Source organism: Zalophus californianus, chromosome 7 (assembly GCF_009762305.2).
Source record: "Zalophus californianus isolate mZalCal1 chromosome 7, mZalCal1.pri.v2, whole genome shotgun sequence".
NCBI lineage: Eukaryota > Metazoa > Chordata > Mammalia > Carnivora > Otariidae > Zalophus > Zalophus californianus.
The window spans coordinates 28,880,868-28,907,559 of NC_045601.1; the positions used below are offsets into that span (position 1 = coordinate 28,880,868).

The window sequence follows — 26,692 nt, forward strand, 5'->3', positions numbered from 1 at the left end:
ATGAATGGGTAAAAAGTATGTGATTTCAGGACCTGGTATAGTCTGGGGGAACCAGCAAGAAGTTCAAACCAATGGAAAGTGAAGGCTGACACCCCCGAAGTCATTATTTGGATAACACAGACTTTTTTGGGCATCATAAGGAATTTAACTGTCAAAGCAAAAAAAACAAATCAGAGAAAGTAGCCCTAGGATGGAACTCAAGGTAAAGAAATCACATAGAGGGGCACCTGGGTGGCTCAGTTGGTTAAGCTCCTGACTCATGATTTTGGTCAAGTCATGACCTCACAGTCATGAGATTGAGCCCCGTGTAGGGCTCTGTGCAGGGCGTGGAGCCTGCTTAAGATTCTCTGTCTCCTCCCTCTGCCCCCACCCCACTCTCTCTCTCTCTTTCTCTGAAAGAAAGAAAGAAAGAAAGAAGAAAGAAAGAAAGAAAGAAAGAAAGAAAGAAAGAAAGAAAGAAAGAAAGAAAGAAAGAAAGGAGGAAAGAAAGAAAGAAAGAAGAAAGAAAGAAGAAAGAAAGGAAGAAAGAAAAAAGAAAGAAAAAAGAAAGAAAGAAAAGAAAGAAAGAAAGAAAGAAAGAAAGAAAGAAAGAAAGAAAGGAGGAAAGAAAGAAAGAAAGAAGAAAGAAAGAAGAAAGAAAGGAAGAAAGAAAAAAGAAAGAAAAAAGAAAGAAAGAAAAGAAAGAAAGAAAGAAAGAAAGAAAGAAAGAAAGAAAGAAAGAAAGAAAGAAAGAAAGAAAGAAAGAAAGGAGAAAGAGAAAGAAATCACATAGAACCTCTGAAATATTTCTTGACAATTGCTGCTGCTTAAAAGATGAGTGAAGAGATCTTCCACATTTCACTATTTAAGCGCTCTAGATGCCTTTTCATAGAATGATCCAGAGAAAGGTATAACAAACTCTAGAGACCTGAAAGAAAGAGTGAAAAGCTGTCCTACATCGTCCTTGTGTTCTGCTGTACTTGCTTCCTCTCTGCCCTGCTAACAGGTGTCTTTCCTGGGAGAGGTATGGAACAGAGCGCCCAGAAGTGGTCACTGGGGAAACAGTAAAATTGGTCCCTGAGGACCATTATGAGAGCTGAGGGCCTACTGTGACGACCGGGGGACCCTCATAGTTCCCTCTGCTCCCTCTTCTCCCCCAAGTGGCCCAGAGAAGCAAACGTTGAACTGTGGAGAATACTAGTTGAGGAATAAAGAGTAAACGTTCAGAAGGAACTCATTTTCAGTAATCATTCTTGATAAAAATCATTCTAAAGAGAACTGTGAATTGTGTAAGACTGTTGAATCACAGACCTGTACCTCTGAAACAAATAATACATTATATGTTAAAAAAAAAAAAAGAGAGAGAGAAGAAGATAGTAGGAAGGGAAAAAATGAAGGGGGGAAATTGGAGGGGGAGATGAACCATGAGTGACTATGGACTCTGAGAAACAAACTAAGGGTTCTAGAGGGGAGGGGGTGGGGGATGGGTTAGCCTGGTGATGGGTATTAAAGAGGGCACATATTGAATGGAGCACTGGGTGTTATATGCAAACAATGAATCATGGAACACTACACCAAAAACTAATGATGTACTGTATGGTGATTAACATAACATAATAAAAAAATCATTCTAAAGAGATCACATAGTTCTCTGCCTTCTCTGAGTGTACCAAACTCATTTTTAACTAGTTTGATTTTCTGGGATCTAATAAATAGTCTATTTGTAAGGGCCCACTATAAATAGATTTCTCTGGTGTCTGCTGCAGTCTGGATACTGGAACACCACCATTTCTGGTTTCCTTTGGCCTTGCTTTTCTCTAAGAAGCCTGCATTCAGAGGTTCCCAAGGTTAACAAATCCTATTTTCTGTTGCCATTCACTCCTTTGCCTGGTTGGAGATGTCCTCTGTAGCTCACCATAACATCTCGTCACTGCGGGTGGGTCTAGTGCAGGTCCATTTCTTAACCCTGGCAGACCTGGCCATGGTGCCATATTTGGTAACTCCATTGGGAATGATATCAGTTCTTGTGACTTAATTGTTCTCTTTATTCTCATAACCCCCAAATCTATCATTTTTAGTCATATGCCTCATTTAAAATCTACTTTAAATCTCTCAGGTTGTTTTAATTTGGAAGTGTTGCTATTCCCATGTTGAACCCAATGTGTTGAAAACAAAGACCTCTTTTTCTTCACTCGTCTGACTTCCTTCCCTCAGTCAGAAGCCCCACAGTGATCTGTAAGGGCATATGAACACTGTAGGGCTCTCCCACCTTGGAGAAATTAAAATGTGCTTGCATTCTTGTCTGTGATGATGTTACATTACCTGCAGCTCTAGCCAAAGGCAGGAGGGAAGAGGCTGGATTTGGCAGTGCAAAATTTTCTTTGAAGGACTTATTTTTCCACTTTCCCCAAAGCTCATACCCTTTCTAGTGGATGAAGGGAGGTGCTGCTTATGACATTCCTCTGGTTGAGAAGGCAGAGGGGAAAAGCTGCTGAGGGGAGTGGTGTAGGAACATTTTGACACAGCTCTTCCCCACTGAGAATCCCTAAAGAGGAGTTGCAAAATGGTGGCCTAGTGAACCCGACTGCACTGAATTTAAAAGAAAGGAAAATTATATTAACGGCCAACATTTACAAACCAGGATATTTACACATATATCTGAATTTCTAGATTTTCTCCAAAAACTTGTGGAGGTGGTTATACGGAACCTGCATCCCCTCATGGCATCCTGTGGCAGAAGCTGAGAGCACCTGCATGCTCGGTGGGGGCATTTGCTCTCTGGGTGGCCTTGGCACCACTGTGTATTACGTTGAACACAGTCAACTTCGCTCTTATACATCACCCACTTGGCTCCTGGAAGCATCTGAGTGCACGATCTCAGGGAGAATACCTAGAGAGGGATGTTGGAGGTTTGCAAATCCACTCCTAGAATCACCAGCACCATATCTTGGGAACAATAAGAGCCTGACACGTGCTTATTGAATTGATGTGACTTTGAATCTTTGGATTAGAAAAGGTTACAGCAGGAAGACTGTAGACTTTCAGTGATTGTATAGCTGTAGTTAAAGATAGCTACAACCTTGATTTAGTTCAAGTACAAGAAGTGTCTGTTACATATTCCTGACATATTGAGAATACCTTTCTGGGACTTAAGTACCTAGTGATTTTTTCTGGCATGCTTCTAAGATATGACACATACTTCACAATCGCCCACCCTCTAAAAGAGAGCCAGAGAATTGCACATACAGTGTTGACTACTTTCGAGTTTGTTCAGTATGAGCCATTTGGGGAGAAATAGTCTCTTCTCTCTTTTTTTTTTCCACCTTAAACTGCTACATATAATAACACTTCATCTTTGAATATAAATCCCTAAAATTTTCAGCTGTAATTGCCTGGTATCTCAGATTCAGTGTCTTAGGGAACATAGCAAATATTCATAGGAACAAAAGTTAGAAGAATTCAGTATTTTAAAGATAAAGAGGATGATAACACACACACACACACACATTTGGTTAAATTTAAATGAGAAGATAGTATTTAAAATATTGCTGGGTTATTTTGAGGATTAATGAAATAATGCTTGGAAAGCACATAACAGTCTGGCATCTAAAAGTGTCCAGTACATGTTAGCTATTGTTATAGATAATCAATTAATAGTTGATAGCAGGTGATTAGCTTTATCTGAAAAGAACATATTTTGAACACTATATTATCAAGATGTTAGGAATGATTTAGTCTTGCTCGTTGACTAGTGTCACTCTCCAGTTCTTAATTTTCAAGTCTCAGCACGGGAGCCAAGAACTCCTTGGACATGGAGCCTGAAGAGTCTTCCTGCTCCTCCTAGGGGGGTACAAACAGCCTGGACAGCATAAATAGCTGGGAGTGCCTCAGTTTGGTAACTGCTTCCCACAAGGCAACTAAACTGGTCATCTTCCAACAAAACATAGTTTATTACAGAAAATAAATGACAATATTAAGTGCATTAAACTAAATCCCAAGACTTTTTTGGGGGGATTGATAGAAAATTGTTTTATAGGCAATTTTTACACATTCTTCTCCCCATACCCACTCCCATTCCACCTTAACTGTGTCAAGAGCACCATCCTGTCATGTATCTGCCTTGGATTTCTTTTCTGTTTAGTTCACCAATGCTCAGGAAAACCCTTGGTTTTATTTCAGTGAGCTGCACAATTTGATGCAACAGTGGTAGCTAAGATAGTTCACTTTCAACCACGTACTGATTTATAACATAGACACTGAACAAATTATTTTTTAAATAGAAATTCCTGCAAAAATTACTTCCCATTCAAACAGTTCTGGGAAACATAATGTGATTTTTTCGGGTTTGTTTTGGAGGGGGGTGGATTAGCAAATAAACACACTGACTTCAAAGATTTCCATGTTGTTTTCATGGAACCTAAATGAGATTAGATGACTTGTGATTTATGCTACCACAATCTTCCGTCACTTCCCACTTTAAATAAAAATATGGTCATAATTAAAATCACATGAACTTGAATTTTTTCACTTCTAAAAAAGTACAATGGATGACTTGATGACTGCCAAGAGACACATGGAGCATCCTTATGATATCAAGGCACACGGCCCTTGAGTTGCATGTCTGGGGTGGCTTATGTCTGCTCACTGTAGCAGCACATTCTCCACTGGGGTGGAAACAATCACAACAGGAACAACTAACATTTACATAATGTTTGGTACTTTGTGAACTACTTTCACTTGCATTTTTGTCTTATTTGGACCTTCTAGCAGCCCGGTGGGACAGGTGCATGGGTACTGTTGTTTCCATTTATGATGGGGAAACTAAGGCTTGGAAGTTAAAGGGACTTGCTCAATAGTGCAACTAATAAGTGGCAGAGTTAGAGGTCACACCAATGTCTTTTGCATTCAAATCCAGTGTTACAAACTCAATCATGTCACTACTTTCTGGGGTCCAAAATAGAATTTTGATTTCAGTACCACCTGCTTCCGTATCAGAGTTTTTACACATGCTTACATGCTGTTCTCTCTTCCTGGAATGCTCCTTCCCAGATCACTGGACTCCTCCTCAGAGAGGATCTGCCTAAAAGAGCAACACACCCACCTCCATCTAGGGCTGCTGAAACAGTATACCACTGAGGGATATAAACAATAAAGATTTATTGTCTCACAGTCCTGGAGGCTTAAAGTCCAAAATCAGGTCAGAGTCCTGAGTGAAGGGGGCTTGTTCTAGACAGGTGTGGGCCTCCTGGATGGAGGCTGGGTTCCTCCCTGGATGGTAAGGTTGATTCCTTGTGGGGGTGGGAGGCGGGAGATCTATTTCAGGCTCTTCTCCTTAGTGTACAGATGGCCATCTTCATGTTGACATGACACTCTCCCTATATGTGTGTCTGTGTGTACAAATTTCTTTTTTTAATAAGGACACCACTGTTATTCCAAGTAGGGTCCATTCTAATGATCTCACTTTAGCTTTATTAACTCCATAAAGACCTTATCTCCAAATAAGTTCACATTCGGAGGTACAGGGGGCAAGGGGGAAGACATATGAGTGCCCAGGGAGGATGGGGGGCACAGTTCAATCTCTGGTACCTGCCTCTTCTACTGTCATGCTAATCTCCATCCCTCATCCTCCTGCTCCTCATCTCAGCTAATGGCATCACCATTTACCCAGTTGCTTAGGCCAACTATTCACGATTTTCTCTTTTCTTCTGTTCACTACGTCCAATGCATCAGTAACTTTTATCAGTCTTACCTACCCTCAAAAGATTTCCTGAACTTAAACTTCTCACCACTATGGACTTCTTAGTCCAAACCACTCATCTCCTGCTTGGACTAATGGCATTATTCATTCCCAGTGCCCCCAGTGCCCACTCAGAATCCATTTTCTGCACGGAAGCAAGTATGATCTCTTTAAAATATAAGTTATTTTATGAATTCCTTATTCAAAACACCGAATTTAGAATGAAACCTAAACTGTTTGCCATGGATTTGGGGCTTGATATTTAAAATGAATTCTGGGGATCAGCAGTATCAGCACCCTGTGGGAACTTGTTAGACAGAATCTTGGGCCCTATATTGCAGACTCACTGAATCAAAAGGGCATTTTAACAATATGTTCAGGTGATTTGTGTGCATTTTAAAGTTTGAGAAACACTGACCTAGAGAACTGTGTAGGATGTCCTCCAACCTGTGTCTCTGACCTCAGCTCCTTTCTGCCGCTCTCACTCTTGTCCATATCATTCCAACTCACCCTTTGGCTGTTTCCCACCCTTTGTGGCTCTCTCCCTGCCTGGAATGCCTCCTTAGAGACTATCCTATCTGAAAAAGCAACCCCTGCGCCCCTTAGGATGTTACTCTGCTTTGTTTTCTGCATAGTCTTTATCACTACCTAAAAGCGTATGCATTTATCTAAATTTTATTTTTTTCAACCAATGAAATGTAAACTTCATGAGATCAGAGATCTTAATTTATTCACTGCTATTTCCTCCTCAGCAGAGAAGAATGGCTGGCACATGCATAGTGGGTTCTCAATAAGTATTTTCTGAAAAAGTAAATATCTACAGTTTTGGTAGGTGATAGATGATTTTTTTGTGTGCTGATTCAATTAATTAACTTTCTTTAGTAAAACACTCTTCAGGCTACTGCTGATTAAAGCATGGTATTTCACTAATTCACCACTCTTCATGATTCCCCCACTTGTGTTATTTTTCGTTCCTCTCTTATCCCATCTTCCTTCTTCATTGCAACAGCCATGGGATTCTTTTCCATGACACACTACCATAAAAATGGCCAGGAGTGATACAACGGGCAATTTCTACTCAACTTGCCCACGCAATATGAAATAATACAGGCTTAATAATGGTTTTGTTATATGGCAGGTGCTGGCTGGAGCTTCTGGCCTGGAAGCTTCTGAGATCAAAGAAAATTTAAAGATGGCAACCTTAGTGTAAAATCTTGGCAATAAACTCAGCACAGATGGCTGCAACATTTCAAGCTTTGTCTACAAAATAGTGAACTTATCTCTTGATCTGGAGACACTTTTGCTCTCTAATGAGCCAAGGAAGATTCTGAAATATGATGAAGTGTCAGTGAGTTCTGATTACTTCTTCAGTACAGAGAAGTCTCTTTTCAAAACTGTCCCTTGAAAAAAATGTATATTTTAATATATGTATCTGATGTATATCGAGAAACTCTTTTAAACAGATTCTTGAGTCATTTGTTTTGATATGAATTTGAATCTGGTTCAGTGTGGTCAAAAGCAGGCCTTTTTTACAAAAGCCACAGCATTCCTGCCAAGTCTTCTGAAGAGAATACTTCCTCAGGAGTCATTAACTTTCTCTTTCCTCAGCTACCTTGGCCTGGGAATTTGCAGTCTCAGTGGGCCCTCAGGTCCAGCACACGGGACATTGTCTCCCTTTCCGTCATCAGTAGTGTCTCTTCTCCCAAGACCTCTGTTGTCTCCTCTGTACCCCAGTGTTCATTCTTCCCAAAGCTTTCCTACCGTGTCGGGATGTATTTCTGGGAATGAAGATAAGCCAAACCATTTGGTCTAATATAAAATTAACTATCACCACTTTTAAAAACACCACATATGGACATGGACCCTAAAAGGTTAATCAGGCCATTTATTCCAGCTGAATTTGCTGAGCAGGTCGGCTGCTGGTGCCTGATAGCAGACAGTTTGTTACTTCTGATCCCAGGTCATGGATTTCAAGAACTACCCCCTTCAGAGCATCATCCTAGTTTGTTGAAAGCTGAAATTTTGGTGATGGCGATTCTATTCAATTATTCATGTTTCACCAAAAGCAAACTAAAGCAAAAAGCTAGTTCACTCAGCCACCATGGTGTCTAGATAAAAAGTGACCATACTTTCCATTCACCTGACGTTGGCCTAGATGGCTGTTTTTTTTCCCCCCATGTGCTTTACTCGTCCTACCTAATTTTATCTTCAAAGTCATAAGCAGTGTAAAAGAGGAGTTTTTAGGGAGTTGTTGGGCACAGTTGATGAAGAATTAGAGACAGAGAGAGATGGTGACATAGATTTTGGGAGAAGAGGCAGGACACGAAATCAGGCCTCTGACACTCAGTTGCATCTCTACATTACAGAGTTTTCTGCAACTTCAGGGGGCAGCAATCACATTGTAGTCCAGGTCAACGGCACACAGGGGTTGTGTGTGCACAACCTTCCAAGAATCCAAAATTCCGGCTGTTTGCCATAATAAGGCTCTTGGAGCCTGCTTAACTCCTTTCATATTTGCAAACACTTACTTTTAAAGATGATAGAAAAAGGAGAAGTTTCTCTCTCTTCTGCCTTTTTGTGAAACGGTTTCCTGATTAGCTATGATTCTAAAGCTATGATTTAGGAAAAGTCAAAGGGGGAACTACTAAAACAGAGATCGCCCCTCTATTAAAATTAAACAAGACACAAGGCCTGTCTGAAGACAAATCAAGTAAAGTACGAACTTCCTAAGGAGGGAAAACTTCTTTTTTTTTTTTTTAATTTAAAGAGGAAATTGCCCATCACCTTTCCTTTCTAAATCTTAACCACTTTAGAGTGATACTTCGCCTAGTACGATTTTCTAAGTTAGATGAACATTAACCGTATATTTATCTGGACTGTATACAACATATGGCACTAAATCTGTTTATTGTTATTTCCCCAAATACATCCTTTCAGTACCCATTTCAGGACAATGGGAATATACTTCTCTGAGACCATAATACAAGCACTCTTTTCTTGTTTTGTTAATTGAAAAATGAGCATAATGTATCCAGTGTTTTAAAACATGACACCAGTGCCCCCAAATTTCCGATGGTTCCTCATCATCTGCAGAATAAATCCAGAGTCCTCACAATGACTCATGGGATCTGGCTCCCAAGACCTCTTAGCTCCTCTTCCCCACTCCTGGCCTTCAGCATACTTGTCTTCCTCTGCTCCTTGGGTCCTGCCGGCTCACCCCTGCTTTCAGAGCTTTGGCACGCCCTATTTCTTCTACATAGGACACTCTGCTGCAGAGCCTGGCTGATGCTCACCTTCTCAGGGAAAACTTTGGCTGTTCTAGTTAAAATCTGCACCACCACCACCCACCCATCATGACTCCATTCCTTATAGGCAACCCTGCCTTATTTCTTTCTTAGTAGAATGTCTTCCACTGTTACCCTTAAAATTATGTAGTCTATAAAATCACTTATCTATGTTGTTTACTGTCCATGCCCCACTAAAATCTAAGCTCCACAAGGGCAGGAATTGAGTTTTTTGTTTTATTCACTGCTGCTTTTCTGTTGTCTAGAAGAGTGTACACAGTTGGTAGGTACTCAATAGCCTGTTTTTGTTGGATGAATCAGCATTATCCAATCATGCAGCCATAGGACATTACGTGATATGAGCTCTGGGTTAACCAGGCTCATATTATAAGCAAGATAGCATACAAAACAATATTTTCCTTCTCTTGTCATTAATTTATAATTGTGCATTAGAAATCTTAGTGTTCAACACTGCTCTTTGTAATGACAATGGTTGTGGATACAGTTTAAAAGCTATATATTTTAGGGAAGCCACTGACTTTCCTTCCAGTGGAAGGTTTACTTTAAAAATAGATTCAGAAAAAAAACTTTTTATTTGAAAAACAGATGGATTGCTAAAGGGGTCACAACACATTTTAATTTTCCTGTGAGAAAACAATAAACCAGATGATAGAGCCCGAACAAAGACTCGCCTGTCTCTCAGTTCTCAGAAAAGTTCTGCATTGGTCCTGTCCCTGAACAACCTCTCAGAGCCTCTCCAGGGTGCACCCGACCACAAATGGACACTGCTTTTAGCTTTCCTCCATTTCTTTTTATCTCCCTTTAAGGTTTTTTCTTTTTTTAAGTTGCCAGCGGGTCTGTCCTTCCTTCCTCCCTCCCTCCCTCCTTTCCTTCCTGTCTTCCTTCCTTCCTTCATTCCCTCTCTTCCTCTCTCTCCCTCCCTCCTGTCTTCCTTCCTCCCTTCCTTCTTCCTCGCTTTTTAAACAGACTTCTTTTTTTTTTAACATTTTTAGGCTCACAGCAAAACTGAGCAGAAAGTACTGAGATTTCCCATATCTCTCCTGCCCCTCCATGTGCACAGACTTTCCTATTATCAGCACCCCCCTCCAGAGTGGTCCATTTGTGACAACTGATGAACCTACATGGACACACCATTATCACTCAAAGTTCCACTTTACATCAGGGTTGACTCTTGGTGTTGTACATTCTGTGAGTCTGGACAAATGTATAATGACATATATCCACCATTATAGTATCCTACAGAGCAATTTCACTGCCAAAGGTCCTTTCTTTTTTGTTCTTTTTTTCCTACTCTAAAAGTAACCAATACATGCTAATGGTAGGAAAGCTGTAAAATACAGAAAAAATATGATGAATCAAATAAAGTTAATTTTTCCCTACCACTAAAAATGATATACATATACACACATATATACAACCATATATATATTTGGAAAAACATAGTATATATGTAGTTCTTTATATAGCTTTATGTCAGCTGGATCTTCTTATATTTGAGACAGACTTTAGGACATGCAGAGCCATTAAACATTTCTCCTTGTTTCTTCTCTGAAAATAAAATAATTAGTTGTGTAAAATAACTGCATGCATACCTTTTTTCACTTAGACAAAAACCTTGTGCTTTTTGAGTCCCAGTTGAGAAGAAAGGAATGAAATAGAGACCTTGAACTTGGAAAGGTGCAATTGTCTTCTGTTTGCTTGCTTGCCTACTGAAAGTTACAAATTCTCCCTGCTCAATTGAAATATCTCATGGTAACACCCTGTCTGTCTGTGCATGTTACAATTTTGAGAATCTAAGGAAGTTCCACAGGGTTTTGCTCCATAGGTTTCACAGCATCTGTATAATGAGCTCTCCCCAATCCCTGGTGCAACAGACTCTGCCCATGTTTGTTCTGGAGGGTTTCCATTTGCCGCGGAACCGCAAACCTCAGTTACTTGACTTTCATATTGTTTTGCAACTTCTGTGCTATTTCACGGGCTTTTAGCTATGACACGAGGCACAGGATTGCTGGGATGCCATGCACTCTGCAAAAGGAATGGCTGATCTCAGAGAGTCCATTTGTTTTGGAGGAAAGTGACTTTGTGAGAGATAATTTAATAAAAGCCACAACTCATCCCCAAGATGTAGCAGCCAAACTACTGATTACCCCAAGGCACAGTTCCTATTACAAACACCTCCCCATGTAGGTCCATTTCACCGCTGGAATAAGTTCTTAAAGTTTTGACACTTGTCAGGTGTAGGTTTTAGAAAAGCAAATAAACCATAAGAAACAAGCTCTGTACTTATAGAAATCAGAAAAACAACCCAAATCTCTCTTATTATAAACTAATAATTACCCATTGCTGAACACTTGGAAAATATAGAGAAACAAAAAGAAGGGAATAAAAATCATGCATGATCCCATCATCCATGAAGCCGAAAACATCTTGAGTACTGGGAAACTATAATCCTCTCATTCCACTCAGTTGTGATATTGGCTAAAGGTCACTCTTCTAGCACGCCTGGAAATACCCAAACTAAGAGAAACTGATAAAGAGGGAAAATGAAAATATTTTGCGGCTTTCTTCTTGAAGCAAGTAAGAATAAAATCCATGAAACAACATGTGAGGGTTTAGAATCACTCTGCTATGTGATTTTATAGAATCACTCCACTAGTGACTAGACTATTGATTTGTCAGAATTAGATGCCTTCCCTATAATTTTCATATTATAACTTCATACCTATAACTCCAGATCTTTAAAAAATTGGTTAATTTTGGGGTGCCTGGGTGGCTTAGTGGGTTAAGCGTCTGCCTTCAGCTCAGGTCATGATCTCAGGGTCCTGGGATCGAGTCCCGCATCGGGCTCCCTGCCCTGCGGGGAGTCTGCGTCTCCCTCTCCCTCTACCCCTCCCCCCACTCGTGCACACACTCTCTCTCTCTCTGTCAAATGAATAAATAAAATCTTTAAAAAATTGGTTAATTTTGTATTTTGTAGTAAAAGAAAAAAATGGAAATTAGTTATCTCAACATAAAAGAGTCTTTAGGAACCAGGGTTCTGTTTATAGTTCCGCTGTGGATGAGAAGCACTTATTAGGATCATTTGTGGGACAGTTATTTCCAAGTGTTCAATGAAAAATAACTGTTAGTTTGGATCAACAAATAAAGTATATGTGTTTTACTACTACCATTATCAACCTGATGATTTGTTTATGTAAATGACACAGGATCTCATTAGAGGCTATCACATGAAATATTTGTATGGAGTTGGATGATGAATTATGAATTCTAACTTTTACTCAAAGATAATTATCAAGTGTTAAGTTATTCATTGGACTTTCATACATGGTGGGAGGGCAAATTGGTACAGCCACTTTGGAAAACAATTTGGCGGAATCTGTTAAAGCTGAACATATCATAACTTATTACCCAACATTTGTAATTCTAAGTAAATACTTAAGAGAAGATGTGTGTATTTGTGCACAAAAAAACATACAAGAGTGTTTATAGCAGTATCATTTTTAACACTCCAAAACTAGAGATTAGATGTAACAGTTCAAAGCTAGGTAAATGTTCATTACCACTAGAATAAATGGATAAATAAATAAATAAACAGACAGACAGACACACACACACACAGAGGAATACTCTGTAGCAGTGGTCAGCGGTCTTTTTATGTAATATGATTTAGGAATAAGATGCTAAACTTTTCCCAAGAAATGTGGAAAATGTATTTATGAATTCAAAATGTACTTCCACAATGTTCAATTACTTTTTCCAAATATTTGATTGTCTAAAAGAAGTTAGAAATATTGAAATGCATTTTCTGGACATTGCAATATACATTTTAGAAAACAGATGGGCATGGTAACCCTTTTCATAGACTTACTACACATATTGCAAAAACTCTTAGATTTGTAGTATATGGTTATTACTGAAAAATAAAAAAATACTGTTGTTCACTAATTTTATGGGATCCACATACTATTAGCATTTCTGGCTTTATTCTCTCATATTTAGGAATGTGAGGACCACTTTCAGAATGAAACCTCCAGTTTTCTACTGTGCTACATAAGATGAGCACTCTCAGAATCTAAAATTAAGTAAAAATAAACATAAAATGTTACTATCTCATTAAGTTACAAGTCATAAAATTTAAAAAATATTCACGGTAAACCAAATGTATTAAGCTCATATGTGATTGACTACCTTAAATTAGGAAAAAGCAAATTCTTTGCATTAGTTTATTGTTACATAAAACCTATTTTTAGATTTGCCTTTAAGATCAGTAATTTTGATAGTGCCCAAGCTAGCTTCACAAAAGTTAAAAACCTGCATTAATCAGTCAGATGTGAAAGTTTTGGGCTTATGGAAACTGGGCTTTCTAGACCACCAGTTAGCTGTCTCTGGAATAGATCTCCTGGCAAGTTAATGAAATATTGTTTGGTATTTAGATATGACAAAGAAATGTTGTAGTGCAAAGAAGGCAACTGATACAATGGGAACAAGTATTTATTTTTTCATTATTTTAAAATTATCTTTTTGTGTATTTTTTTATAATATACATAACTTTGTCTCATTCTTTGAAAATTTTTATATTTTGTGCATGTTTATAATCTATACACATTAGAAAACATTATAAACTTATAGCTGGCAAGGAAGGTAGCTTGAGATCGACAGATTGGGACCTCTTCCACCACCCTGAATAGCAAGTCTACATGAATAATTTGTTTAAAATGATATAAATTCACAATGAAATACAATCATAATCTGTATTCCTCTCAACAGAAAGTCGAACATAGTTTGAGGCATCAAACGGAAATGACACTCTCTCTGGAACACTGTGAAAATATGGTTTGATGTATATAAGGATCCTTAGGTGAACTCATTCTGAGAGCAAAAGGCCTTTGAATAAAATTTGTAATCTAGGGAAATGAACCTGTGGAGAAATGGCTGAAGAGGCCAGGGGTGGGCCCAGCTCAGGAGGCAATGGTAGTCTCAGAGCTCAAATGACTTAGCACCTCCGGTCTCCTTGACAATTGGGAGGTGGATGTGGAGTCATCTCTTTTTAGGCATAGACAGGTCAGAAAAGAGCCTCCTTGAAGCAGCATGGGATCAGAGGAAAAGGTAAGGGGCAAATACATGACATTAGATTTTTCTTTTACCCTTCATTAGGCATTATTTTTGTGCTCCTTTGGAGTTTGGGGCCAATGCCGGTTGCTAGGAATACAAAAATGAATAAGGTAGACACCTACTCCCTTGGAATATGCATGCTAGATGAAAAAATGGAGAGCCAATTCAACACTGACAGTATTGAGAGGGAGGATCTTGAAACTTAGGGTCAAGGAAAGCAGTCCTGTGCAGGTTTCCTTGGCTGGCCATCAGAGAAGGAGACCCCTAAGGAGAAAAGGGAAGGCAGAGTGTTCATGAACAGGCAACAGTTACTTTTCTGAAATGTGTATTTTGGACACTCTGCGTTTTATGCATTTTTTGTTTTTTACAGATGGGCATTGATATTTTAGTTCATAGAACTTGACCTCAGGACATAGTTCTCTCTGACCTATCTTCGGCAGTTCTTTCTTCTTTCCTACATTAATTTCAAACCTTTACCTGCCTCTTCATGCTTGCATCCTCTCCTCCTCTCCTTATTGTCTCCAGGATATCATTCATTCTTCTTAACCAGAAGGGAAGCCATTAGATGGAAATCTCGGTTTCTGCCCATCCTCCACCCGATGGGCGCCTCTCCGTCCCTACTCTTCCTTGTGCCTCGTCCCCGCCTTCTCTCCATTGCAATGGGAAGACATAGCTCACAGTTATTCCCTTTCTCTTCAGAAATATTCAGCCACTTCCTCTACTTGCTCTTTCTCCTGAATCAAAACATTCTCAAATCTTTCCCATCTTAAGAACTCTTTCTAGGTGCTGTCATTATTCTCGCCTTTCCTTCTCAGACAAGTTTCCTGAAAGACTAGTTCTCTGCTCGTTGGCTCCACACCATCACCCTCCCCACGTGTCACCTACTACTAGGTATGCTCTTGCTGATGTTAGGTTCAGGTTGCTGAGTCTGATGGATGCTCTTAAGCCTGAACACATTTGACTTTTGTACTTCATATTTTTATCATGATCTTCCTTTTGAAAGTCTCTCCTCATGGCTAAGACAATAGCATTTTCTCTTGTTTTCCTTCTTTCTGCCCACTCATTCTTAACCTCCAACCTATTTAACCTTCTGGAGATCCCTCTTGATCCTGTTCAACCCTTCAGCGTGCTGCTTCCAAGCATTCCGAGGTGCCTATCCATCTTCCTTTTCACCTTCGCCTGGTGACATCACCACTGATATGTTGTCACCGGATCACTGTTCTGAGCTCTAGACTCCCAACTATATCTGAGAGTTCCTTCAGCATCTCAGGTTTGCTGTGTCCAAAATATAACTCATCATTTCTCCCACTTGCAAATCTGACTTCCTTGGACTGTCCACTGGGGAAGGTTGTCTGAGAGAGGGTGAAACAGCACCTCTATTTAGCCACATTTCCTATACTCAATCCATTATAAAGTTCTAGCATCCCCCTTCAAAGTCTCCTGAATTTTGTGCCTCTTCTCCTCCTTGATGTTGTCTCCATTTGGGCAGGACTCATCATTTCTCACCTGATTATTACTGCGATTTCCTAAACTGGCCTCTCTTTCTCCAGTCTTGTCCTCCTCCAGGGCATTCTCTAGCTAACCCGGGGATCCGGCTGAAACATGTATCTCACATTGTAGCTCCTCGGCTTGTACATCCTTAAATGGTTCTTTGTCCTGTTATAAGGGCCTTTTAAATCTTCCTCACCTTACTTTCCACCTTGATTATCTTATCATTTCTTTCCTTTGACTCTATTCTTCAGGCATAATGACTTACAGTTTCTCTATTTGGTCACCTTAAGCCTCCTGCACCCGCTGCTTCTTCTGCCTGGAAATGCCAATGTCTTTTCCAGCAGGCTGCCCCTCCCCAACCTCCACAGGACCGTCTGCTGCTTCTCTTTGACACTCACTTCCTTATCACCTCTTGCACAGGCCTTTCTGACACTACTCCATCCTTCCCCTTCCACAAGACCCTGGTCCATCCTCCTTATGGTCTGTCATGCTGTGTTGTCTTGTCTGTGTAGTTGTCCGTGCCCCGCTAGATTGGAAACTTCTTGAGGGCAGGCACCGAACTTCAGTGTCTTCACATCCTTACCCTGGTACGCCATATGTTTTTATAAATACTTGATGATTGAGTAAAATTTTTGAAGTGTAGCTTTGGATGAAGGGTCCCTGCCTTCAGAGAGAAAATGAAACTAACACAAGACTGACACTTCTATCACTTAGGGGTTTGATAGCTTCAGTTCTGATCGAGTGCCCTTTGCTTGTGTTGTTATTCTCAGCTAGCTCTTATCGGAGCCATGGCTCCCCGCTGCATTCAGAAGCATGATGTTTTGTTGCTGTGGAGATGCTGCAGCATTCCACAGAAAGCAACCGTGAAACTAGGAGACATATTTCTTATGCAAGGCAATAATGACTTCCAAATAAATTTTAAAAGTTAGTAAGATAATGTAGAAAAACCTTTAACATAAACCTCAGGGTAAAATAATTTTCTGTATATTCCTATAAACGTAAAGAAGACAAAATAATGGGCCTCCTCCAGTTTTCTCAACACAATGCTCCATCCGCAGAGGAATAAACAGTCATGATAGGGATTCTACCTGCTCATTGTATCAACTTTCAGAGTACCCCTAGCTGAGGGTTGAGCATATGGTAGTGCTCAAGAAATATTTGTTAGTCCCCTGATTCTTAGGCTAGGTTCTAACTGTCTATTTGAGGAGAACTACATATTTATCATCCTGTAACCTAAAGTAATATGCTTGGGAAACTGCCAGTTAGTTCACGTAGGAGCTGACCTATCCCTTGGCTGAGGTAGCAGATGGTTTTAAATGCTACACCAACTGGTTTTTTTTTTTTTTAAGATTTTATTTATTTATTCATGAGAGACAGAGGGAGAGAGAGAGGGAGAGTGAGAGAGAGAGAAGCAGAGGGAGAAGCAGTCTCCCAAGGAGCAGGGAGCCCGATGTGGGACTCGATCCCAGGACCCTGGGATCATGACCTGAGCCGAAGGCAGATGCTTAACCATCTGAGCCACCCAGGCGCCCTACACCAACCAGTTTTTGATACATCTAGTCTGTGTCCTGCAGATGGTGATGCTTTTCTCACAAATGCATTAACAGGTATCCATCCAGCAAATATTGGGTCCCTATTACAGGCTAGGTGACCAGAGACTGTTCCAGATGCTGGACACTCAGCAGTGAATAAAACTAAGTCCTTGCTTTCACGATATTCTCATTCTGTGTGGTGGGGTGATGTTGCAACACAGCGATTAACAGACAGATGTAAAATATGTCATTTGGTGATAAGTGCAATGAAACATAAAACAAAGCAGACCCTGAGTAAGTGATGAGGATAATGCCCCCACCCTTTTCTTGGAAATATCCAGGTTTCAATATGCTCTCTTTTGAAAGATAGAGAATATCATACAGGAACAGGCATATAGGGATAATGAATTGATTTGTCCATATGATGTGAATGAAGTGCTTTGTAAGTGTAAGTTAAAGATAATTTAAATTCCTGAGGCATTTTAATCTTGATAAATCAAAGTTAAGCAACTGGAAACTTTTGTTTTTAAACATAGACCTTCACTTTTAAGGTCAGGGACACATAAAATAGCTCTTACAATAATCTTTCGTTAATAACCTAGGAGGCTAAGATGCTTATTTCTAGATTGCAAATATGCACTTGAAAATATCTATTTACTTGAACCAAATTGAAATAGTTTAAAGATTTATTATTTATTTATTTATTTGTTTGTTTGTTTGTTTGCGAGACAGAGACAGAGAGCACTAGTGGGAAGGGCAGAGGGAGAGGGAGAGGGAGGGAGGATGTCAAGCAGGCTCTGTGCTGAGCGTGGAGGCCCACACGGGGCTTGATCTCACAACGCTGAGATCATGACCTGGGTTGAAACCAAGAGTCACACACTTAATTGACTGAACCATCCAGGATCCCCCAAATTGAGATAGTTTAATATTTGCAATATATCAAAATTGTCAGTTTGCATATTAAAAGTACTACTAATATCAATGCAAGGACTTAGAACAAATTAGTTGTTAGTATTTAATAAAAATAATACTTATATTTCTAGTACTTCTAAAAGTTTACAGAATTCTTTAATATTTATTGTGTTATTTGATCCTCAACAAACCTGATAAGGTACATAATCATATTGTTATTAATTATTACTTATTACTCCATTTTAAGGAAGAGTAAACTGAAGTTTATAAACTTTAAGTGACTTGCCTATAGCCACAGAGTTTTTAGCTGGTACCAAATCTTTAAATACCCTGTTCTTTCCACTGTGCCACAGTGGCCCACTCTGATATCAAATATTATTTTGTTCTAACAGATTGTGTATTAATGTTGAGAAAAAGATTTATGGACCTCAAAATTGTCTATATACAAAAATTATATGCTGATGCCAGTGAAAAAAGCAAAATATTAATATCAAAAACTCCCCATTTTATTAGATGACGAAGTTCCAAAACATGAAAAAATACCAATTTTTGCTAGTATAAAAGATGACAATGCTGTTTTACTTCTTAAATAAAACACTATGATATCTGGTATCACATGGAAAAGATTAAATGAACATATTTAAAAAAAATCAAACCTAAAATTCAGGTCATGAGGTTCAAATGTATGTTGAGTTAAAATTATTTAATTTCACAAGTATCTGGCGAATGGCAGTACTTAACAACTGCCCAGTAGAAACTAGTTTATAGAGTACTCTATAAAATTTTAGAACTAAAAAAACACTCTCTAAAGAAAAGAGACCAGAGTTCTCTCTTATCTGATAATTCTGCTCTTTTTAGAGCTAATGACAGCAGTCAAACTGTCCACAGTCAGGCCTCCAATTCCTTTTCAGTTTACCCTTTCATCATCCCGGTGCCTGAAACACTTCCTGCTCCCTCCTACCCCCCAGTTTTCTTTTATCTGGGCTTTTGAATATGGCCATGCGTCCAGCTAGAATGCTGCCATTTTCTCAGCCTCTGTATATCCAAATCTACGTGTCTTTATATCTCAGCTGTATGCACCCTTCCCATCTTTTGAAGTCCCAGCATACTTCATCTTTATTATTATTATTGTTTGTATCATGTGTCCTCTCAAGCTGGTGCTGCAGATTTTGGGGCTCAGGGCTTGAAGCTCTTCCTGGACTGTAAACCCTCCTAGGGCAAGACACATGTCCCATTGACCGTGCATTCCTAGTGCCCAGTACAATACCTTGCATAGAAGAGGTATTCAGTGCATATCTGTTGGAATGAATATTGAATGAATGCCTTTGAGCTACCACACAATTTTGAAGAATGTATTTGATACTTTTAAAAAGTGTTCTCACATTTATATAATGTGTCGCTTTTCAGTTGCTTTTCTAAACACTATTAATGTCATCAATAAATAATTATTTTTATCACTGATTTGTTTACTTTCAATTGTTTATTATTTATTTACCAATTTATTGATGCATACATGATATTTAGGACATTACAGCAGGCAAATGTCTCCTCATGGAACATTTTATTCTATCACCAGAATAACCCCTCGGCCAGAAAGAACAGATGTTTTTATTTCTACTTTGCAGAAAAACTATAAATTAAAGCCTAAACGACAAAACATTTTCTATGAGTACACAGTTAATTTTTCAGCAGTGGGACTAGAAAGCAAGTCTCTCCTTGCTTATGTTAAATGCTAATAAGACATTGATTTTATGATATTGTATTGCTTTGAAACTGGTAACCATTTTAACTGATTTATAATAAACTTCAACCAAAAGCCTGACAATATGAATACCCCTTTCTAAGCTACGGCACTAAAAAACCACATATTTTATGTTCACGTGATAAGACACCAATCAACATGAAAAAAATCATGCATGAAATAAAAGCAGGATCACTGAAAACTTCAAACTGTAAAATTAAACCTTGATAAAGAGGTTGGAGAAATTTAGCCAACAGAATACCATAAGCTACAGATGAAAGGAAATGCAAATCAAAACCACGATGAGATATCACCTTACACTTGTCAGAATAGCTAAAATCAAAAAAGACAAGAAATAACAAGTGTTGGTGAAGATGTGGAGAAAAAGGAACTCTTGTGTACTATTGGTGGGAATGCAAACTGGTGCAACCACTCTGGAAAAGAGTAGGAAGTTTTCTCAGAAAATTAAAAATAAAAATAATATATGATCCAATAATTCCACTACTGGGTATTTACCCAAAGAAAACAAAAACACTAATTCAAAAATATATATGCACCCCTATGTTTATTACAGCATTATTTACAATAGCCAAGATATGGAAGCAACCTAAATATCCATCCATAGATGAATGGATAAGGAAGATGTGGTGTATACATACACAATGAAATACTACTCAGCCACAAAAAAGAATGAATTTGTGCTCTTTGTAACAACATGGCTGGACCTAGAGGGGATTATGCTAAGTGAGAAAAGTCAGACTGAGAAAGACAAATACCATATGATTTCACTCAAATGTGGAATCTAAAAAAACAAAACAAATGAATAAACAGATAAACAAAAAGCAGAATCAGACCTACAAATATAAACTGATGGTTGCCAGAGGCTGGGGGTGGAAGGATGGACAAAATGGATGAAGGGGAATGGCAGATAAAGGCGTCCAGTTATGGAATGAATCAGTTGCAGGAATAAAAGGCACAGCCTAGGGAATACAGTCAAAGATATCATGATAATGTTGTATGATGGCACATGGGAGCGACACTTCTGATGAGCCCAGACCAATGTATAGAGAAGTTGAATCATTGTGTTGTACACCTAATATAATACTGTGTGTTAACTACACTCAAAATAATTTTAAAAAATTAGATCCACCTCCCCAAAGACAACAAATTAAGGCTTACTATTTAAGAGAATCTCCCTCTAAGAATAAGGAGAAAGAAGCAGTTATAAGAGGCATCAAGTCTGATGGGGAATTCATTCTTGAAAGTTTCTTGTCCTAAGATCTATCATTTCACAGAGTGAGGTTAGCAAGTGGACTAAGAAGTGAATCAACATTGCTCATTTCATGTATTTTTTTAAAAAATACGCTTGGTTCTTTGTGAATCAGTTTGGTTCATTATATTTAAAAAGTAAAATCCTTTTAGTAACTCATCATACTTTATACATTACTTGTGGAGTGAGAGCTAATTTCTCTTCCACTTCCTTTTTCCTCTGGTATCAGTTCATTATACCTAATTAAGATACAAGTCTTGCTATATACCCTTTGATACAGTTATATGAGCTTCTGAGGTTAGTTTGGGCTTAAGAGAAATCTTATGGCTAAATTTTTAAAAAGGAGGGAGGCGGGGAAGTAGGAGTTTTAAACATAGGCCCTAAGGATGAAGGAAAGGAAAGAAGAAAGCAACATTTATTACAATTTGGTGCTTAACTCAATTGCCCACTTCGCCCTCTCTGAGGGAATTCTGAGGAATGAATACTCAATACTCAGTGTAGCCAGCCCTGCAGTACATCTTTATTTATCTTCATATCCAACACGAACCATTCCCCTGAACCCAGAAATGATTCCCTGTAAGATCTATACATGACAGTCTTTTGCTCCCACTTAAAACTGCATTGAGTTCGTGTTTCAGAGCAACTCAAGGTGAATTTTACACTTATGTCTCATTGAAGGTAATGGGCCAGAAGCACAACTTTGGTGAGGATGGCTTACTTCTGGAAGTCATGAGCTACACAGCTTAACACACACACTCAAAGTATTTTTTATAATGATCTGGGGACACACCAGTGGGAGAGAAGGAAACTGCAAATGGTATCCCTGGCTAGTGACCCTCTTCCATATTCCATCTCAACTGTGTGGAACGAGAGCACAGCGAGGAGCTGGGCAGACACCCCAAAAATGGAAAAGAGGGGAATCTTGGGGGTTACAGTGAGCCCCAAACTTCACAATGTAAAACCGTGGACATCTCAGGTTGGCCTCCCTTCGGGGTCTCAGTTCTGAGGTGGCATAAAGACCAGAGGTGAAGGTCTGGAAATGTTGGGTTTGGTTTTCTTGATTGGAAATTCTGATTTATTCATAAAAATGTTATAACATTACCTGTAAAAATACAAACTATGCTCATGATTGGCAACACTTAGAAAACTTAATAGTCCCTTAAAATATCGGAGTCTATCTTTTACTGTTGGAGATACAACGTTTTCTCAAGAAATGCTTTAGGAAGTCATAAGGGCCTGATCACAGGTTCCTCTCAAAGGAAGCAACGAATACTTCAGATAATGGTGAAGAGGTGTTTTGTTGTTGTGTGAATATAAATGCCCTTTCTTGATGAAATATAAGATATGGTCTCATTTACAGTAAGCTACATGTTCCTAACTTGGTTTTCTCTTGTTTTAAGGGAATAAACCTTTTAACTTCACTTCTTTTCTTACTGTCTTGCACAGTATTGTTGTGAAATGGAGGCCCTTGGGTTTTAGGGGGACACCTGCTAATGGTGAGTTACCCATGTGTATTGATAGCCATAATAATTTAATAATTTTTGTACTCTCTTTCATCTAAAATTTCAAAGGACTTCGTAAATGTTTCAATTTTGTAGCAATCCTCTTAAAAAGGTAAGCAGGAAAAAGTCTAAGCCTTCTTGGATGTAAGCTCCTTGAGGGCACAGTTTTCACTATGTGAATATATCAAGCTTTCTAGGCATGCTATTATTTTTGACACCGCATAAATATCTACCATCCATTTTAAAGGTAAAATGCACAAATGTTCTTCCTATTTCATCTTTATTTTTCCTGTGTCCTCGAACTAATAAAAACTTTCATTCTCACAGTTACTTTATATTATTTAGTTCTATATCACTAAGAAAATAGAAATGTAATAAACTAATGAAATCTGCAAGCTTAATAATATACTGCTATTACCAAGACTATTCATATTTTGAAAGAGATGTCATGCCTTAATTTGCTTAGAATAAATGATCTAATTGTGTAAGGTGTTTAGGATAGACTCCACCTGTCATATATTTAAGTGCTCAATTAATTATAACTGTTATGACAGTAAGAGTAATATGGAACTGATTAATAAAGTATAGTTCTAATTTCTGAGTATTGTGTAATCAGTCAGATTCACTGAGGATGCCTTTCGTGGCCAGGAATGTGTTCTGGCAGCTATATATACCATTCCATATCATCTAGAAGAGATGGGAAGATGATTGGTGTTACTTTAAGAGACAAGTCTATAGGCAGTAGGAGACAGTCTGTTGCTGTTCCTGTCCTTGCTATAAACTAAAGAAGTAACTCACAGGGAAACCAGGACACAGGAGAATTCAGGCAAAATAGATGATGGGCTTATGTGCTTAAAATCATTATGAGTTAAAAAAATTGATTGGAATTACTAGATTAGGCAGACTCATATAATATTTTAATAGTATTAAGGTACCCTATTTGACCATTTACCTCAGTTTTATCATCTATAAAATGAGGATAATAATAGCACCAACTTCATCCTATTATTGCAAAAATTAAGTGAGTTCATTGATGAATAGGTTTGATGTAACGGTGAGATGTTTTCCCAAATCCAAGGTTGGGACATAATGGCTGGACAAAGGAATTTTTTTCTGCCTATCTATCTATCTCATAAGGAATACTGGATATTTGAAATATTTGTATGGATGCTATGCTATGTTCATTGTTATGCATTTCTAGCAAAATACTCATTTTCCAATGGATATGTTACTCTATAGCCATCACCTTAATTCAATTGAAAACATATAAGAACTGCAACAAAGATTTAAAACACTAGTACAAGAAAATGAGGAGGATCAAGAAGCTGGGAAATATGGTATCTGTTTTTGTTTATTAGTTTTTTGTTTTTGTGTTTTTGGTTGTTTTTCAAGCCATAAGCAATCTTTGCTTAGTATTACCTGATTATCTTGGATTACACATTATCAAGACCTTCCCATGCCTCTATCTTGCTGACTGCTTTTGAGTCATCTCACCAATAACCTAGGCTGCCAACATATGAGTTAGCCAGAGAAAATGGAGGGAGTTAGAACAAATCCTTTTGTTCTTTGCTAGTGAGTATTGTTCAAGATTGGAATGGACAAGGGTAAAATTTTGGTGAAAGTCAAATTTAAGGATGATTTTTATTTATCCAAGCTACTGTTTTATTCTATTTTAATAATTAACCAAAAGCTTATCAGACATAGCTTAGTGATTTAAATAAGTCTAAATACTATACTTAAAACAACAGTTTAAAAATGTTCATGTCATGATTTGGACAATTTCTCACTTTGAGATGAAGTGCATTACTTATATTCTCTGTACTAGTTTTCTAATCTATAAAATGAGGAAAATCATATCAACTTCATTTCTTACCAGAATATTATATATTAAAGAGTTTGTGAAAGGCATTGATGATAGATCATCCCACAAGAACAAATTTTCCTTTTTTTTTAAATTTTATTATGTTATGTTAGTCACCATACAATACATCATTAGTTTTTGATGTAGTGTTCCACGATTCATTGTTTGCGTATAACACCCAGTGCTCCATGCAGTCCGTGCCCTCTTTAATACCCATCACCGGGCTAACCCATCCCCCCTCCCCTCCTCCCCTCTAGAACCCTCAGTTTCTTTCCCAGAGTCCATCGTCTCTCATGGTTCGTCTCTCCCTCCGGTTCCCCCCCTTCATTTTTCCCTTCCTTCTCCTAATGTCCTCCATGCTGTTCCTTATGTTCCACAAATAAGTGAAACCATATGATAATTGACTTTCTCTGCTTGACTTATTTCATTACAATGTTGCAATTTTGTTACAAATGCAATGTGAGTGATGTGCTAACTTTAAATTAGTTAATATGTATATTTCTCCCAGGCACTGTAAGAGCTTTGTGCTGTGATGTAAATTCTTAATAGTTTACTTACTTAACTTTTCATTTCTAGTTTAGGAATTACAGTGTGATTCTTACTTTTTCATCACATTTGCCTCATTACAAAGCACCCAATTCTATGTTATGCTGATGATCCAAGAATAATTCTGACAGACTCAGAAGCATTGTTCCTGACTTACTGACAGTTAATAAAATCAAAACCTTTTTATCATCAAGTGTTCCACATATAAATGTATTATCCCTGTCTATACACCTATAAAAAGCCTATAAGCCTCTGTAATATGCAACAAGAGACTGTCAGTAAGGTGACAGAACAACAGGAAGGCCACGTGACATTAACATACTTAATATATCGAAAATGAGAAGCCTTCTTACCTAGCATGCAAACACATTTGACATTCTGATCAGGGTTTTCAAACAAGATTTCGCCACACCTCTGAAAGAGAAAGAAAGCCATAATTATTTTAAGATTTTATATCAGTGTTCCCAAGGCAATGTGTCTTTGCAACCAGACATCACCATAACTTCATTCTACTTTTCATATTTTGCTTGGTTAATTGAGTTGATGGATTTGTGTCAGGAACAGAGATTTTCCTGGTAGTAAAATATTCGGGAGGTAAGTTGGGATAGGTTGTTCCTTCATGCCTCGTGACTCTGCCTGAGGCTGATTTTGTGTGCTTTTCTGAGGAGTTGTGGCCAGAGATGCATTTGGTGTCTAATGTTTTCTATTTCAGTGGAAGACATGCAATCTTTAGATCTAATAATCTGAGGTTAATCACTCTCAAAATTGGTCCTTATTCAGACTGAAATTATTCTAAACTACCCACTCTGCAATCAAACACAGATACTGTAAGCACAAAACTAGGTGGCCTATACTGAACTCTCTGAACCTGAAGGAAACAAATAAGGAAATGATGAAACAGTGGCCCTAGTAATGCTCTTCCTGAACTCACAGACTCATGGAAATAGCACCTTTCTTATCTATATCTTAGTTTTAACTTGCTTGTTAAAAGTTTTGTGCAAGGTAAACTCTGGAGATAACAATCAGGTATTAAGAATGGACTACATTTGGGCGCCTGGGTGGCTCAGTTGTTTAAGCAACTGCCTTCGGCTCAGGTCATGATCCTGGAGTCCCGGGATGGAGTCCCACATCAGGCTCCCCGCTCAGCAGGGAGTCTGCTTCTCCCTCTGACCCTCCTCCCTCTCATGCTCTCTGTCTCTCATTCTCTCTCTCGCAAATAAATAAAATCTTAAAAAAAAAAAAGAATGGACTACATTTCTGTATATGACTGACAAATAGTTAGTACCTGAATATATAAATAAATCCTCCAAAATCGATAAGAAAATAGTAAATAATCCAATAGAAAAACGGATAAAGGAACAAGCAATGCATGGAAGGGGGGATCTGAATGGTCAATAAACACAGAGAATAAATTCAACCACACTAATAACCAAGAACCAGCAAATTAAAGATAAAATGAGATCTATTTTGAATTCCTATGTGTGGCAAAACTTAGGAGTCTGGTAAGAACAACTGTTATCAAGAATGTATGGAAAAGGGTACTCTCACACACTAGCAGTTGGAACATAAAATGAGAGAACCACGTGAGAGAAAAATTCACAAAATCTAGTAAAGTTGAAATGTGCGTATCCTATGACATAGCAAGTCATCTTCTAGACTGATGACTGGAGAAATTTACTTAAACAACTTTAACATCCAGCTATA

The 26,692-nt window shown here is 38.4% G+C and overlaps 1 protein-coding gene across 1 annotated transcript in view; it reads right to left on the reverse strand.

Annotated features, from left to right (window-relative positions):
• Window positions 1–25,423, reverse strand: part of PDE7B (phosphodiesterase 7B) — a 210,792-nt gene extending 185,369 nt beyond the window's left edge. The window contains 1 exon segment of the mRNA XM_027601568.2: window positions 25,342–25,423. Within this exon segment, the coding sequence (XP_027457369.1) occupies window positions 25,342–25,423 (82 nt within the window).
• Window positions 25,424–26,692: the final 1,269 nt, after the last annotated feature.